A 19,672-nucleotide genomic window follows, 5' to 3' on the forward strand; every position below is an offset into this window, starting at 1 on the left:
TTGTGAGTGTGTATGTGTAAGCTTCTGTGTGTGATTTTGTCTGCATAGCTTTGCTTTTACCATTTGTCCTAGGGTTCTGTCTGTCAGTTATTTTTGTTTGTTTGTTTTTTGTTTATAGTATAATTTTTAGAACTTGTTATCATTGGTGGATTTGTTTTTTGGTTTGGTTGCTCTCTTCTTTCTTTCTTTCTTTCTTTCTTTTTAATTACTTAAAAAATTTTTTTAAATAATTCTTTTTTATTTTAATAACTATTTTATTTTATCTTCTTCTTTCTTTCTTTCTTTTATTTCTCCCTTTTATTCTGAGCTGTGTGGATGACAGGCTCTTGGTGCTCCAGCCAGGTGTCAGGGCCGTGTCTCGAGACAGGAGAGCCAACTTCAGGACACTGGTCCACAAGAGACACCCAAGCTCCACGTAATATCAAATAGCGAAAATCTCCCAGAGATCTCCATCTCAACACCAAGACCCAGCTCCACTCAACGACCAGCAAGCTACAGTGCTGGACACCCTATGCCAAACAACTAGCAAGACAGGAACATAACCCCATCCATTAGCAGAGAGGTGGCCTAAAATCATAATAAGGCCACAGACACCCCAAAACACACCATCAAAGGTGAACCTGCCCACCAGAGAGACAAGATCCAGCCTCATCCACCAGAAAACAGGCACTAGTCCCCTCCACCAGGAAGCCTACACAACCCACAGAACCAACCTTAGCCACTGGGGACAGACACCAAAAACAACAGGAACTACGAACCTGCAGCCTGAGAAAAGGAGACCCCAAACACAGTAAGTTAAGCAAAATGAGAAGACGGAAAAACACACAACAGATGAAGAAGCAAGGCAAAAACCCACCAGACCTAACAAATGAAGAGGAAATAGGCAGTCTACCTGAAAAAGAATTCAAAAAATGATAGTAAAGATGATCCAAAATCCTGGAAATAGAATGGAGAAAATACAAGAAACGTTTAACAAGGACCTAGAGGAACTAAAGAGCAAACAAGCAGTGATGAACAACAAAATAAATGAAATTAAAAATTCTCTAGAAGGGATCAATAGCAGAAGAACGGGTAAGTGACCTGGAAGATAAAATAGTGGAATTAACTACTGCAGAGCAGAATAAAGAAAAAAGAATGAAAAAAACTGAGGACAGTCTCAGAGACCTCTGGGACAACATTAAATGCACCAACATTCAAATTATAGGGGTCCCCGAAGAAGAAGAGAAAAAGAAAGGGACTGAGAAAATATTTGAAGAGATTATAGTTCAAAACTTCCCTAATATGGGAAAGGAAATAGTTAATCAAGTCCAGGAAGCACAGAGGGTCCCATACAGGATAAATCCAAGGAGAAAAACGCCAAGACACATATTAATCAAACTATCAAAAATTAAATACAAAGAAAAAATATTAAAAGCAGGAAGGGAAAAACAACAAATAACACACAAGCGAATCCCCATAAGGTTAACAGCTGATCTTTCAGCAGAAACTCTACAAGCCAGAAGGGAGTGGCAGGACATATTTAAAGTGATGAAGGAGAAGAACCTACAACCAAGATCACTCTACCCAGCAAGGATCTCATTCAGATTTGATGGAGAAATTAAAACCTTACACACAAGCAAAAGCTAAGAGAATTCAGCACCACCAAACCAGCTTTACAACAAATGCTAAAGGAACTTCTCTAGGCAGGAAACACAAGAGAAGGAAAACACCTACAATAACAAACCCAAAACATTTAAGAAAATGGGAATAGGAACATACATATCGAAAATTACCTTAAATGTAAATGGATTAAATGCTCCAACCAAAAGACATAGACTGGCTGAATGGATACAAACACAAGACCCGAATATATGCTGTCTACAAGAGACCCACTTCAGACCTAGGGACACATACAGACTGAAAGTGAGGGGATGGAAAAACATATTCCATGCAAATGGAAATCAAAAGAAAGCTGGAGTAGCAATTCTCATATCAGACAAAATAGACTTTAACACAAAGACTATTACAAGAGACAAAAAGGACACTACATAATGATCAAGGCATCAATCCAAGAAGAAGATATAACAATTGTAAATATTTATGCACCCAACATAGGAGCACCTCAATACATAAGGCAAATACTAACAGCCATAAAAAGGGAAATCGACAGTAACACAATCATAGTAGGGGACTTTAACACCCCACTTTCACCAAAGGACAGATCATCCAAAATGAAAATAAATGAGGAAACACAAGTTTTAAATGACACATTAAACAAGAAGGAGTTAATTGATATTTAGGACATTCTAACCAAAAACAACAGAATACACATTCTTTTCAAATGCTCATGGAATATTATGCAGGACAGATCATATCTTGGGTCACAAATCAAGCCTTGGTAAATTTAAGAAAATTGAAATCGTATCAAGTATTTTTCCAACCACAGCGCTATGAGACTAGATATCAATTACAGGAAAAAATCTGTAAAAAAATAAAAACACATGGAGGCTAAACAATACACTACTTAATAACCAAGACATCACTGAAGAAATCAAAGAGGAACTCCAAAAATACCTAGAAGCAAAGGACAATGAAAACACGATGACCCAAAACCTGTGGGATGCAGCAAAAGCAGTTCTATGAGGGAAGTTTAGAGCAATACAATCCTACCTTAAGAAACAAGAAACATCTCAAATAAACAACCTAAACTTACACCTAAAGCAATTAGAGAAAGAAGAACAAAAAAACCCCAAAGTTAGCAGAAGGAAAGAAATCATAAAGATCAGATCAGAAATAAATGAAAAGGAAATGGAGTAAATGATAGCAAAGATCAATAAAACTAAAAGCTGGTTCTTTGGGAAAATAAACAAAATTGATAAACCATTAGCCAAACTCATCAAGAAGAAAAGGGAGAAGACTCAAATCAATAGAGATAGAAATGAAAAAGGAGAAGTAACAACTGACAATGCAGAAATACAACGGATCATGAGAGATTACTACAAGCAACTATATGCCAATAAAATGGACAACCTGGAAGAAATGGACAAATTCTTAGAAAACTACAACCTTCCGAGACTGAACCAGGAAGAAATAGAAAATCTGAACAGACCAATCACAAGCACTGAAATTGAAACTGTGATTAAAAATCTTCCAACAAACAAAAGCCCAGGACCAGATGGCTTCACAGGCGAATTCTATCAAACATTTAGAGAAGAGCTAACACCTATCCTTCTCAAACACTTCCAAAATATAGCAGAGGGAGGAACACTCCCAAATTCATTCTATGAGGCCACCATCACCCTGATACCAAAACCGGACAAAGATGTCACAAAGAAAGAAAACGACAGGCCAATATCACTGATGAACATAGATGCAAAAATCCTCAACAAAATACTAGCAAACAGAATCCAACAGCACATTAAAAGGATCATACACCATGATCAAGTGAAGTTTACCCCAGGAATGCAAGGATTCTTCAATATATGCAAATCAATCAATGTGATACACCATATTAACAAACTGAAGGAGAAAAACCATATGAACATCTCAATAGATGCAGAGAAAGCTTTCAACAAAATTCAACACCCATTTATGATAAAAACCCTCCAGAAAGTAGGCATAGAGGGAACTTTCCTCAACATAATAAAGGCCACATATGACAAACCCACAGCTAACATTGTCCTCAATGGTGAAAAACTGAAACCGTTTCCACGAAGATCAGGAAAGGCAAGGTTGCCCATTCTCACCACTATTATTCAACATAGTTTTGGAAGTTTTAGCCACAGCAATCAGAGAAGAAAAAGAAATAAAAGGAATCCAATTCGGAAAAGAAGAAGTAAAGCTGTCACTCTTTGCAGATGACATGATACTATACAGAAAGAATTCTAAAGATGCCACCAGAAAACTACTAGAGCTAATCAATGAATTTGGTAAAGTAGCAGGATACAAAACTAATGCACAGAAATCTCTTGCATTCCTATACACTAATGATGAAAAATCTGAAAGTGAGATTTAAGAAAACACTCCCATTTACCACTGCAACAAAAAGAATAAAATATTTAGGAATAAACCTACCTAAGGAGAGAAAAGACCTGTATGAAGAAAATTATAAGACACTGATGAAAGAAATTAAAGATGATACAAACAGATGGAGAGATATACCATGTTCTTGGATTGGAAGAATCAACATTGTGAAAATGACTCTACTACCCAAAGCAATCTACAGATTCAATGCAATCCCTATCAAATTACCACTGGCATTTTTCACAGAACTAGAACAAAAAATTTCACAATTTGTATGGAAACACAAAAGACCCCGAATAGCCAAAGCAATCTTGAGAACGAAAAATGGAGCTGGAGGAATCAGGCTACCTGACTTCAGACTATACTACAAAGCTACAGTAATCAAGACAGTATGGTACTGGCACAAAAACAGAAATATAGATCAATGGAACAGGATAGAAAGCCCAGAGATAAACCCACGCACATATGGTCACCTTATCTTTGATAAAGGAGGCAAGAATATACAGTGGAGAAAAGACAGTGCCTTCAATAAATGGTGCTGGGAAAACTGGACAGCTACATATAAAAGAATGAAATTAGAACACTCCCTAACTCTATAGACAAAAATAAACTCAAAATGGATTAAAGACCTAAATGTAATGCCAGACACTATCAAACTCTTAGAGGAAAACATAGGCAGAACACTCTATGACATAAATCACAGCAAGATCCTTTTGACCCACCTCCTAGAGAAATGGAAATAAAAACAAAAATAAACAAATGGGACCTAATGAAACTTAAAAGCTTTTGCACAGCAAAGGAAACCATAAACAAGACCAAAAGGTAACCCTCAGAATGGGAGAAAATATTTGCAAATGAAGCAACAGACAAAGGATTAATCTCCAAAATTTACAAGCAGCTCATGCAGCTCAATATCAAAAAAACAAACAACCCAATCCAAAAATGGGCAGAAGACCTAAATAGACATTTTTCCAAAGAAGATATACAGATTGCCAACAAATACATGAACGAATGCTCAACATCATTAATCATTAGAGAAATGCAAATCAAAACTACAATGAGATATCATCTCACACCAGTCAGAATGGTCATCATCAAAAAATCCACAAACAGTAAATGCTGGAGAGGGTGTGGAGAAAAGGGAACCCTATTGTGCTGTTGGTGGGAATGTAAATTGATACAGCCGCTATGCAGAACAGTATGGAGGTTCCTTAAAAAACTAAAAATAGAACTACCATATGACCCAGCAATCCCACTACTGGATATATACCCTGAGAAAACCATAATTCAAAAAGAGTCATGTATCACAATGTTCATTGCAGCTCTATTTACAATAGCCAGGACATGGAAGCAACCTAAGTGTCCATCAACAGATGAATGGATAAAGAAGATGTGGTGCATATATACAATGGAATATTACTCAGCCATAATAAGAAAAGAAATTGAGTTATTTGTAGTCAGGTGGATGGACCTAGAGACTGTCATACAGAGTGAAGTAAGTCAGAAAGAGAAAAATAAATACTATATGCTAACACATATATATGAAATCTAAAAACAATGGTCATGAAGAACCTAGGAGCAAGACGGGAATAAAGACACAGACCTACTAGAGAATGGACTTGAGGATACGCGTAGGGGGAAGGTTAAGCTGGGACAAAGTGAGAGAGTGACATGGACATATATACACTACCAAATGTAAAATAGATAGCTAGTGGGAAGTAACCGCATAGCAAGGGAGATCAGCTCGGTGCTTTGTGACCCCCTAGAGGGGTGAGATAGTGATGGTGGGAAGGATGGAGACACAAGAGGGAAGAGATATGGGGACAGATGTATATGTATAACTGATTCACTTTGTTATAAAGCAGAAACTAACACACCATTGTAAAGCAATTATACTCCAATAAAGATGTTAAAAAAAAAAAAAAAAAGAAAGAAAGGGTAGTAGTGGTATAGAGATAGACAAACAAGCCAGTGGAACAGAATATAGAGCCCAGAATCTAATACCCCTTCCCCCTAAATGTGAAAACTTATAGGTCAATGAAGAAAGAATAAGCTAATCAGTAAATGGAACTGAAATCCCTCTTTCACATCATACACAAAAATCATTTCCAAGTGAACTAAAAGCTTAAATATAAGAGATTAAACTTTAAAACATTCACAGCAAAATTACAAGAGAATATAAAGGCATCAAAGGATTCTTAAACAAGACATAAAAATGCATGAACTATAAAAAAAAAAAATAAAAACAGATTGCCAAATTCCAAAATCACTACACAATAAAATGGGAAAATAATCTAAATATAGGGAGAAGATATTTGCAACACATAAAATGGACAAAGATTAGGTACTGGAATAAATAAAGAACTCCTACTAATCTGTTTTTTAAAATACAATAGAAAAAAATTGTTTTAAAAAAAATTTTTAACGTATTACCAAGGGGGAAATACTAATGGCCAATAAACAGGAAAAGATGCTTGTAAAGAAAATGTAAATAAAAGCTCCAATGAAATAGGATTTTATATCCAAGAGATTGCTAACAAATTTAAAAACAAATCTGACAATATCAATAGTTGGTGAGGATGTTGAGTGGACAGTTACATTTATATACTTTTACTCTGGAAATCAATCTGATGTTACATAGTCAAGTTTAATATGTGCACACCTATGAGGCCATGCATTTATCATAAAGAAAATTGTCCATGTGCTCCAGGAGACATATATTCATTGTTTATGAAAGCAAAACCAAAAACTCAATGTATTCCAAAGTTTATTTATAGGAGAATGGATTTATTGTAGAATATTGATAGACTGGAATACTATACAGTAATGAAAATGAATGAACTATTTCTGATGCATCAACATGGATAAATCTTAAAAATATAATATTAACTTAAAAAAAGCAAGTCACAAAATAATGATAGTACAGTATGTAAAACAGATAAAACTAAATAAAATGTTGCTTAGGGTTAAGTATGCATGTGGTAAAAATGTAAGAAAAGTCAAGGAGTTTGTAAAAACTTGTCTTTAGGACTGTGGTGTCCTCTGAGGAAGAGAAAGGATAGAATTGAGGAGGAGCACACAAAAAAATTCAAAGGTATTGGTAATGTTCTACTTTTTAACCTGAGCAGTAGTATATGTTCGTTCATTTTATTGATCTTCTTCAAAAGCTATGAATTTAATATTAATTCACTTGTGTAATATAAAATATTTTGTAATTTTTAAAGTAAAATTGTCTGCCAGGGTGAAATTCATTAGGAGATATCCCAATAGAAAAGTATCTCAATAGTTGAATTCTGACTCTTCTGCAGAAAGTTAAACACATTTAATTTGAATAAAATTCAATTAGTATGTATCTTAAAATACATCTATTAATAAAATAGCATATAAATGAACTGTTTTGGGGTATCAATTTCTCAATGCTAAAAATACTGTGTTGAATTTGTTTAGGCATAAAAGATAAAGGGTATAAGACCTTATTAATATTTTAAGTTTTGCTGTTGAGTTATTTTATATATTAAGATATGCATAGCTCATATCACAAGGACTTTTATCAATCATTTATTTTGAGAATGTCTTCATATAAATAAGGATATGTTGATTAAAAATAATATGACTCCCTATGATATATTGTATAGATGTATACTATACATATTATATATCTAATAGATTTAGATATGATTTTATTGTCACTTTCAGAAAAGTCATATTTAATAATAGGGAATTTTTTAAAAATAAGTAATCTGTCTTGCATTTTAAGAGCTTAATGTTATGATACTCAGTGTTCATAATTTGTTTGCTTGAAAAGTACTGGTTTAAACTTACCTACATGTTTGAAATCGTGAAAAGACCACATCTTACAATGAGAGAAGACGCTTTAGAAAATAATTCCCATTTGCCCTTCAAAAAATTTACAAATGTATCCTTACACAAACGCTCCAGAAATGACCCAATATAAAAATATCAAGCTCAAGTATTGAAAAGGCATCTAATATGAGACTTTTTAACATTAGGAGCAACCCAAAGGCTTACTTATAAGGGATTTTGACACCCAAGTTAAGAAATGATAACCAAGGAACTTCTTCCAAAAAATGGATTCTAAGAAATGTTAATCCATACTTAATAACTCAGTTGTGGAAATCTGATTTGATTTTCTTTAATAGAAAATGTAGGAAAAGTAATGAAAATCAATCATTTTAATTTACAGGTGGCAAATAATTCATTTCAGTCATCAATTACTCAAGCAAAATGAACTTCTGAAAAATCAAAGAGTATCGAGTTAACAGACTGAGTCTATTTTTATCAAATGTCTAAAATTAGCCAAAACTTAAGAACTGCTTCATGTTCATGTTCAAAGGCCAAACTCAAGTTTATAATTCGTTGGGAATCAAAGAAATCCTGTTTGTTTAAAATCTGAAGGAATTTAGTTTTTGTTACACCAATATACTTTTAAAGAGCATTAACATAAACATGAATGTGGCAAATTTATAGATGCTACTTAGTAAAATGCGTATGTAGGAGACAATACTGCAATATAGACATAAATTTTTTAGAAATAAATGTGTGTCATATATAAAACTAGAAAAAAGTTTTCAGTAAGAATAGAGTTAAAAGTAGTGCAGCTTTATTTTTAACTAAACAAAACATTTCAGGTTAAGTTTTTTATTCTACAAAAACTGAGTGCCTAACTCGGTCATTTTGTAAACTGGTCCTTTAATACATACAGAGAATATATGTATGCAACTATATATATGTGATATATTAATCCTCAGAGCAAATGGCTAATTATAATATGATTAGGCTATAATATTAGTAATTAGATTTACTTTAATTATACTTTAAAACACCATTACTATAGGCTTGATTTTGTTTTTGAATTATCATTTAAGTAATGATCATTTTATCTTTAGTATGGTGAGGATATAATATTTTCATAAGTGACTGCATGTAGGAGGATATTTAACTAACTAAAGAAAATAAGTTATTATAAACCCGTATACTAATTCACATTATCCATATCTTTTTAATACTGCAGAGCCTCTAGAATCTTTAATTGCTAATTATTAGCTGCTTAAGAGAGGATCACTTTTACTTATTCAAGTGATGTAAATTTGGTCTCTTCAGATATTTCATATAATCAGTACTATTAATGAGGTTTTAATTATTGTACTTGTTAATAATGTGGAGAAAAGAAGAGCAGGAATGGAGCTATTATTCCTAGAAATTAAGCAAATGAGAAAAATAATTTTAGAAGATCAATTTTAAAATGAAATTCATATGAATGCTCTCTGATTATGTGTTAATGATAAACCTATTACATTTGTGAGTACACATAAATCTAACTGATAAAAGATTTCCATGCCAAGTGAATATTCTTATGATATAAAAGCATAAATATTTAATCTTAAACTAAAAGATTCTGTCATTTATTATCTAGCTATGAATATAACTTAATTTTAAAACATCTACAACAAAAAACAGTAGCGTATATCACTGTCATTAATTTCATAGGACTGAATTAAGGCAGACCTTTGGATAGCATGTTGAATGTTCCATATCTGATACTGTATTATCCACATAAGATCTTGCTAGGAGACAAGGTTACCCTACCATGATGCCAGCTGGTAAACATTTGGCGTTGGAGTCTCCAGAACCCCTCTAAGGGCAGTGAGAATATACCATCAGCAGTATTGTACTGGACACCAAAAGGAATTGATTGAGAATGATACCCATAGAGACCACTGGCTGCTAAGAAGGATACGATCAGTGCCAGGAAACAGCACTGCACCTTTTATCATTTCTCCCATGATGCACCCTACTGACCACATGTCAACTGAAAACAAAAATGAAATGAAGATAAACAAGAAGACAGGAATAGAGCAGCAAATAAACGAAAACACTTGCCTACACATGCCATGGAGCAACAGTCTGACCTTTTGCTGACTGGATAAGAGGCCAGTCTTACAGTGCTTTAAAACAGTGGATAGGAAGAAAACAAGAATGTCAGGACCCTTTCTGCTATGTAACTGAACTAACAATGCCACTCAATGCCACCTAATGTATGATAATATTATTTTGCAATTATAATTCAATGATTAATTTAGTTTCTGATTTAAAAGGTCTCATTTGCATTCATCTGCTAGAATCCTACTGATTTGTATTATAAATTATTTTAGATTGTGTTAATATGGGAAACATGCAAAATGGTTTTTCTTTCATTCTTTTGTATACTATACTTGGAGAAAAAAAAGAAAGAAAAGCTGAGCTGCCAGCAACCTCAGAAGAAAGGGTTTCTTTTATAAAACACACTTACTCTTATTTATAAATATGAATAAATTTCCAGAAGTGAAATGCCAGTCCAAGAATGAGTGTTTGGAATATGCTGGTTCAGTTTCATTGACTCCCATCAAAGGAGCATGCTTCTAAACTGGAAGCCTTGTCTTATCCTCATAAGCACGGTTGCTTTATAATGGTAAGAAATGTTGGCTTTCAAAACAAGGTGGTTTGACATGAAATGAACAACATGACTTAAAGAGGTGACCCTTCTTCTGAGACTGTGAATCAAAAGAAACCTGGAATTCAAGGTGAAATTACAGTGGTCTCTCTGCTATTGCCAGTTATCATCCAGAACTTAAAACCAGGAAGCTAGGGCAGAGGATACTCAGGGAGGGGCAAAATAGGGAAGCAAGAAAGTGAAATCTCTCTTTAACTATACTCGGTTACTCACGTGTTCCTATTAAAACTCAGAAAGAAAGGTAGGTCATTCTCATGGGGGAAAATAACCTAGAAGAATAAGGGAATTTGAGGGGGAACAAATAGGGAAAGGCATTAGGATAGCAGCAGCACACTATAATTTTGCTCCAGTTACTCTTCAAATTACATCTTGTAATTTGGCAGTAACCTTACAGAATTCCTCATAAGATTCTTTCCAGTGTGAAAATCTCAGTCAGGTTAAACTCAAAGTTTCCAAAGTTTGACTTAACATCTAAACAGAGTGATCACTGCAAAGAAATGGTTACAGCTTTGAAGGTGATAAGCATACCCAGAGAAGCAAATTAGTTTTGCTTCCACTTTAGGAAAGCAAGTGACATGCAAAAATATCAGGGAAAGATAGAGCAAACAGTTGTGCATCCCTTTATTATTAATGCATTTGTAATTCCAGATAATATCTGTCTCACAAGAGGTTGGTATTGTGAGTAACTTGATTAAAAGGGAAAAAAAATCTCTGAAACGGTATTTGCTTTTGAATTGCAAATATTCTTATCATACTGTCCAAAGTGACCAGTCTAAGTTGTTATTTACCATGTATCTATTTTTTATAGATATTGTGGGAGAGATAGGTAAAAAACTATACAGCTATAAACTCAGTAAACAAGTTTTCTCTTGCCTGCATCTAAACATTTGGAAAAGGCTATTTCTGCCACAAACCTATCTGCTAGTTAGAAAACTTCTATTTCTATTTTTTATTTAATGCAAAAAATATCTCTTCTATGTTATCTCTGGCAGAAACTCATTTTTTTCTGCTGCAGAACCAACTCCATTGCTTTCTAATTGTATAACCTTGGCCAAGTTACTTCATCTCTCTTTTCATCCTCTAAAATGAGGATGATAGACAGTATTTATCATGTAAATTTTTTTTAAGACGTAAAAGGATTATGCCGGGTAAAGAGCCTTCCACATTGTCTGGTACATAGTAAGTTCTCAATAAATGTTAGTTATGTATGTATATAATACATGTATCATCATGTATTATATATATATATAAATTATATTCATATACATATATAAGTATGTGTATAAATATATACATATATAAATTATATACATATATGCATATATAAATTATATATTGGAATTAAATATATATAGGGAAGGCTCATTTATTTTATATTTATATAATATTATATTGTATCTTGTATTTATATACATAATTAAGAAATTTTTCCAATGAGGAAAGCTTACTCACTGGGCAATCCTTTTCACTGCTGAAACCACTTAGAAAGGCATTCCACATCACAGCTGACTCTGTGGAACTTCTCTCCATTATCTAAACAGGAATTACCCTGTTCCCTAATCCAAATAATAATCTTAAAATATGTGAATATAATCTATGATCTCCAGCCACTCTTCTAAAACTGGAAAATTTTCAGACTAAAATCCCTTGATTTTCACTCTCCCTCACCTATGCCTTTAAACAACAGCAACAACAATAACAACAGATGACCTACATGGAATCTTAGTCCTGGTATTGCTTCAATCCCAGTTGGTTCTAGACTGTTGTTGGTTTAATAACTGCTATATCTCCCAGTTCTCATTTGTGTGGCTCTGCTGGATACAGATATTTCAAAGTAAAAGGAGAACAGTTTTGGAAATTTATCTTCATGTCAGAAGCTAAAATAGACAATAGATCACAAAGCTTTCACATAAAAATAATGCAGAGATATATAAACTCAAGATCTGAACTACTGATGAATATACTGAATTCCATTTTCTTTATTTAATGTATCTTTTCTGAGTAATAGTGCCCTGGAAATCTCTCCAATTTCCAAATTCCATTTAACTTCCCTCATGATTCACTATTCCTACAGACTATCCATGCTTATGCCACGGAAATGCTAAGCCTTGTGCCTGGAAATGATAAGCTCTATTATTATAAATTATAAAAGTAGAGTATATGCACATGAATTTATATAGATTTTTATTACTCAAGACAGGATGATTTCTCAAGAGAAAGCCATTGCATCAAATTTTATTAATTAGTCATCACAACTAAAACAGGAAATAGGCGATAAAAGAATTTGGTACTAAATCTTGTTGGGACCAGGGGTAGTAGTAAGCCTTCCCTCATCTAATATGCATATCTGCTTATCAGGGTGAAACTGGATTATTCTATGAAAATTTCAAGATATTCCAATGAATACTGACTGTGAATAGACCTTAGAAGAAATTGGCAAATTCAATCACAGTTGGAAACTGGATTTTGATGCTTTCTGAGACAGTCTGATATGGTATTTGGGTCTCCATAAGAGTTTTGTACACTAATGCTGCCGAGGTAGAATTCTGGTTGCTTTTATGGTTCTGATTCATTACATTTCCCCTCTCATCATCAGTATTCCCAGAGGCAGAGAGCAGATTCATTTGCAACTGTGACAGGCAGAAACTGAGTCACTTTCCTTAGAAGGAACTTATAGAATGTCTTCTAAGGAATTAGAAGGAATGTTAAGTAAGTTTTGGTGTTACTAAAATATGGTTATAAGTTTTCTAGGTGAGAAAATCTCAAGTGTATTATTTGTCAGGCATTAGATTATACTAAATTATCTTTTTTCTACTTTAGCCAAGTGATAGAAATGATATAATATAGGTCCTGGCAGTTTAAATCTAAATAAAGAAAGCACTTTATTGCTACTTCCACACCCCAGTGGCTTGGACTGTGATCTATGATGAAATATTTTTTGGACGATGTGAGCTTCTAACCAGCAACCTGGCAAATGTTTCCTATCTAGGAGATTATGTGGCTCTGGTAACGCAATTGTGAGACTACACTGCTTTTCTCCGTAACCTAATTATATCTTTATTTAGCATACGATTCAGACAATGGGCTTTGATAAATTTTCTTTCAACGAATACTTCAAAGTACAATAGGAAGAAGATTTAATATGGTTTTCTAAAATCTGAACATCATTTCTTTGAAAAGTTTGTTTTAAAAGTTAAAATTTAATTAGATATTTTACAAAAGCACATTGTTTTAAACTTCAGCGCAAAGATGGAATTATAAAAGGCTACTGATATGCATAAATAAACTGTGAATGTACCTACTTTGCACTTGTGAATCTCAGTAAAAAAATAAAAAAACATTCACAGAACACAATGCTAAATATTCTAATTCCAGGAAACAGAGGAAGATTTTCTCCTTGAGACCACCTGTTTAACTTGCTTTTCCTTCTTTATGACTTCTATGGCATCATATTAATGGCTAACCTTTATTTTATAAATGTCATATCATTGATTTGCTTTTTTAACAAAACAGAAGAATATCTATTTAAACTTACAACAGAGGAGAAAATCTTTAGCTTTATGTTAAATTATAAATAAAACTGTAGACTAATGAATTTTCAAAATATTCTTTTATAAAAAGACAAACAATTTTTTACTGCAACAAAATATTTTAAATTGTCATCATTAAAATCGTGTAATTCTGCAGTGTACACAAATAAGGAATTTAAAGAAATCCTGATGTTGAAAAAAATTTTTTTTTCTTTAAACTTTTCATGTTCTGATGAACAAATCGTAAATGCTGGCTCTGAATGTCTCACATTATCACCAAATTAATTACAAGCTCCCTGAAGATTCGGGTAATTATCCTCACTTCATTCTGCACATCAACTTGAAGAAGTGCTTTAGTAAGTGACAAACTATTCATTTTCTTTCCTTTTACTGTCTAATTCACAGATAATTTTGGTTTCTCATCACTTGAGAAATTTTTTTATTCTAGGTGGTCTTTTGGTTATTTCTATTTTTTATAGTTTATCTAATTCAATTTGAAGGTTATTTGGGCCGGAGTGCCCCCAAACTAACTTCATACCATAAAAACTGAAGTTCCTTATCTTTTAAAGGTATTTAAAGTTATGTGTATGTTTGTAAACATCTAATGTTTTATATGTATCAAATGATATCATCACAGCCATCCTGTAAGGCAGGCAAAGGAGGTATTTTATACAGTAAATTGAAGTTGGTAGGAGATGTCACATGACTAAAGCTAAGAGGACCAGAGTAAGTTCTTGGAGCCCTTATGCGCTGGAGACTCATTTGACTGCTGAAGGGAGAAAGAGTCCCACAATAGGTATCACTGTTCACAAACTTTGTCCTAAGGGCCAATCAGGCCAAGGACAGTTTGAATGGAATAGAACACGTAGTGACTAAGGAATGTGTTTTGTTGTTTGCAGTTTTACCCCCTCAAATAGTTCACCTTATTTTTGAAGATCTTTCAGTACTCTGCCTACAGAACTGTAGAGGGATAAAGAAAAATAATATGCTTTTAAACCTTTCTATATCCATTTCCGGGAGACAGGGGACTCCTGGGGGACCCAGCAGTCCTAGTGGAGCTTTGTCCATGGTCACTTAATAGCTCCTCTCCAAGGCATCAAGGAGTCAAGTTCCATCTCCTCAATTTCTTCCTTCTGTTCCACCCCCAAAGTCTGTTCTCTGTGTCTTCCCTCACTTTCTGCCCCCTTTCTGTGTATCTCTCTCAACTCCTTTTATCACCTTCATGCCTTATCCTACCCTCTGTTACATTCTGGCCTACTCTAAATTTCTTGGGAGAGGGATTTTGCTCTTATAACTCTCTCCTCCTCCCATCTGTTCAGATCACCTCAGAATCTCCAGCTCCCATTCTAGTGATTCCCGTCTTACTCTGATTTTCTCAAAGTAATAATAATAGAGTATTCACAAATTCATGGTGAAAATGTATTCTTTTAAGCAAATACAAAGAAAAAAAAATTAAGTCTTATTTTTTCAAATGTTTGTGATTATTGGCAATTTGCTTATGGGTGTGAAAGAATGACTAATTTTTACATCCCAATTTTATTTAAAGTCATAAATTATATATTATTAATGTTGTACTACCATAATATTAGATAGAAGATGCAGAATATAGCAATGTATTAGCTGCAAAAGTTTATTAGGAAGTAAGCAGAGTTATTTCAAAGAGGGAAGAAGGATTAAGAATATCTATCTGTACTAGATGGATATAATAATCCACAACCTCCAATTTTTGTTCACCTTACTTTGATTATTCCTAATTTTCATTTGTTCAAGTTTAGAAAAGATATGATACTCAGTTAATCTGAGGATGTTTTCTTCATTTCTTCAAATATATTTTTGGCAAATCATTCTCTGTTCCTTAATAACCTGGCTTCTTGGAAAGATTATATGTACATCCTTTTCTTTCTAACTGAAATTTCTCATGTCCTCAGAGGGAAAGGCAAGAGGCAGTGTTTTAGCAATCTGTCAGCTTTAATTGGAGATAATATGCTTGAGGTCCAGAAGTTTCAAATGAATATGGTGTGCCTATTTTTAACATTTCCCAGGTCCAGAGAACTTTGGCCAGAACTCAAAATAAAGGAATATCACAGACCTTGCTCAAAAAAGGTGCTACCATTTGAAGTAGAATGGAAAAAATAAGGTAGAAAGAATATATTTAAAAGAAGCAGGCTTAAGGAAAGAACTGGTATTATATGAAAACTATACTGGTATTATATGAGACTTCAGTAATCAAGAAAACAGCATGCCCTGGTTGGGTTGTGGGGTGGAGGGAAGGAGTCAGGAACTAGATAGTCCTTTAAAAAAACAAAAAACAAAAAAAAGCTTCTAAGGAAGTATCATAAAACTGCTTTACTATAAGTTATTATTAAAAAAACCAAAATCTTAATGAAATATAAAGTCACTGATGCCTCTTATATGATAATTGGACTATGTAAATAAAATAATGGACCTGGCATATTTATTGTTCTCTGGCTTGAAATTCATCATGGGTCCAAGAATATTAGTAATACTATATATTTTGTCAGCATATATGCTATGAAATAGGTTTTAATCATAAAACCATAATGAAAATTGAGTGTATAATACTGTATGTTTATATAATTAAGAAACACTTTACACAAGAAAAACAAACACTTTATAAATGTTCCTTTGGATATTAAAAAAGCTAGCAAACTAATAAAAGTAGAAGTAAAAAAGTAAAATATGTATGTATGTAGGTTGCCAACACTTTTAGTCATCAAGAAACTACCTTGTGATACCATCTGGATCATATCAATAGTCAAGAAACCCACACAATGTTTCTCAAAATGCAAAATGTTAAATACAATTTTAACAGAGGAAAATAGCTAAAACTTCGGTCGTCAATGATAATTTCTTAAGATTTCCCAATTTTTCAAGGTGTTTTACTACTTTTACTTAGGGTCCAGATTTTAAAAAAGGAGCATGAAAAAGTGCTGTTCAGAGAGAGGAATAACGTTGATTATGATGATAGAGTATTATAACATCATTTTTCAGCCTCAGAGAAATTCAACAGAATTTACTCTGAATAATTCTAAGTGAATTATTCACTTAGATTGTTTTTTTAAGTCTCTGAAGAATCTTGGAAGTAGTCAAGGTATAAATTAGCGTATACTAAAATTTGATATTACTTCCAGTAAATGCTGGAATCATTTCAATATGTTAAAATATTGGTATGATTCTTCTCCCTATAAATAAGCTCCATCAGCCCCCAAACTTGTGTCTGATCATCATGGCCTAGTGAAGTTACTTCAATGCTCTGATCCCTTTATTATTGGTAGTAAGCTCTAATCACAAAATGATAATAACTTCATGTAAAAATTAATGAAACAATTCCACTCAAAAACATATAGTACATGTAATCCATTGTTTAATAGGGATTTCTATGGTTTCGTTTAATTTTTAAATATGGTCATGACTAAGACATTAAATTATAATTTTAATTATAGGCAAAATGAATTCCAATGCATTTCATCTGAAAGTTATTTACCTATATTTAAGTAAAATGTAACTTAAGCAAGATATTTGCCACTATAATGACTTTATGTAACTTCCCCACTGACTTATAGGTCAGCAATATATGGCACTAGGCTATCGGATACCAGTATTTTATATAATCATCACAGGAGATAAAGGAATACAGAATACAAACCCTTATTACAATCTACATTTTGTGTATTGGGGTTTATTTAATTTCTAGGACCATATTTATCAAGGATATATATTTTACGTATTGATATTTGCACAATTTACTTACAGTTTTAAACATTTTTCTAAAAAATAAACTAGGATAAAAGGAAAAACAGACCTCCAAGAGAACAATTTCTGGAAGAATGTAGAATTATCAATATGGTGCTATTATCTTTGCTTGTTTATCTGAAGGGTATTTTGGGTTCAAAAATGTTTTAGTTTTTCCTAATTTTATTGGCTTTTAAATTTAATACTGCTAAAATAAGAGAAAAAGAACCCTGATAAATGCCTGAATAGCTAAATTAGATCTCAGAGAACCATGCTACATGGGAATCAAGTGACTGTAACAACAATGTCACATGGGAATGAGATATTTTGTAACATTTTGTCTTTGGGAATTGATTGAGAAGTTCTGGGTTTTTTCAATCTGAAATGTACTGTACCCCAAAGACAAAAGCACACACACACGCACACACACACAAATTCCTACTTTTGTATGAAATCAATACATATGAATGTGAATTACAGTATTGTTCAAACCAACTACATGATTTGTATGTAATTGATCCTCAAAATAAATTCAATAACTAATTTAAAGTAAAATGAAATATTATCATTTAAATACATAATCAATATAAAAATTGAGATATTTTACATGTTTTCTTTTTATATCTTCAAAATCCAGTAGGCATTTTGCACATATAACACCTCTGAATTCAGACTAACCATATTTCAAGAGCTAATGTGGCTAGTGGCTACCTATTGGATAGTATAGCTGTAGAAGATGTCATTACTATTATATTACTATTGGAATTTAGAGAATATCTTATTAATATACAGCAGAATAAATAAATGCCTACATTAAATGCATGGTCATTGTGGCATCAACTTTCTATTGTCAGACTTTTTTTATCATTGGCCTTTTCTTCTATTCCTACTAAATAACAATAATAATCTTTCTTACATTATAAGAGTTCCTAATAGAGCTTTCTTATTAATCAAATACAATACTTAATAGTAATGGATCACATGTTTACTGCCAATTTCTAAAACACTTCCAATGTAATAAATATATTGAACTCACTCTTGCATTATCGTTGTTAAAGTTCTCAGTTGTTGTACTTAGATTTGCACAATTGTGTGTTAACAGGGTATTTCTGTATTTATAAAAATATATTTTCTATTAATATGTAAACTTTCTTATTGATATATTACAAACATATATATGTGCCTTTGTTAAAGAGTGAACTTTTGATCCTTTCAGAAATATATCAGCTCTTTTAATAATTCCAAATCAGAGATACCTGTCCAAGAAATTTCTGATGGAATCTAGTAGAAGACTAAGTGGTAGAACACAAATCAACACTGCTTTTTTTTTTAATTGACTATACTCCTCACATTGTATATTTCATTTCTTTAATTCTAAATTTCATTGGAAAAGCAATTATCTAAGTCACATGTCCAAGTCAGATGAGGAAAGCCTATTTTAAACCCACCTGACCTCCAGCAATTTGAATAATAATTATGATTTTTAAATGTGGAAGTTCTTGTTTGAAGGAAGATGTGCTATATTAAACTATTTAAGACTGGATATAGTGTCAAGAGTAATTCAAATCAATAAAGGCTTGGACAGAAGCTTAAGATGTCAGCAAGTAGAGAAATAATTATGCCTAAATTTGTTGAAGCATAAAATGGTTTTAGAAGGGAGATGGATAATACTTGCAAATAGTGACTGCTATTTTGAGTTACAGATAAGAAAATTTAAGAAGAAAAAAACCCATTGAAAATTTAATTAAAACAAACCATTGAGGTACGTAGTCTTCAGTACTGGTCAGATTAGAGAAATAATCACTTTTTTTTTAGTCACAATTATACCACTTACCCAACTTTTTGCTTCTATCTTTACTCTCCTGGCAAAATCATT

General features: G+C 32.8%; 1 protein-coding gene across 3 annotated transcripts in view; it reads right to left on the reverse strand.

The window, feature by feature from the left end:
* MAPK10 (mitogen-activated protein kinase 10) overlaps positions 1 to 19,672 on the reverse strand; it is a 165,123-nt gene that overhangs the window by 54,545 nt on the left and 90,906 nt on the right. Inside the window, exon 7 of one of the 3 annotated variants that reach the window (XM_061191550.1) lies at positions 9,761 to 9,832. The exons of the other annotated variants lie outside the window; for them this stretch is intronic. Within the exon in view, the coding sequence (XP_061047533.1) occupies positions 9,761 to 9,832 (72 nt within the window). The remainder of the gene's footprint in view (positions 1 to 9,760; positions 9,833 to 19,672) is intronic. 3 annotated transcript variants of the gene reach the window in all.

This window comes from Eubalaena glacialis, chromosome 5 (assembly GCF_028564815.1).
Source record: "Eubalaena glacialis isolate mEubGla1 chromosome 5, mEubGla1.1.hap2.+ XY, whole genome shotgun sequence".
Lineage (NCBI taxonomy): Eukaryota > Metazoa > Chordata > Mammalia > Artiodactyla > Balaenidae > Eubalaena > Eubalaena glacialis.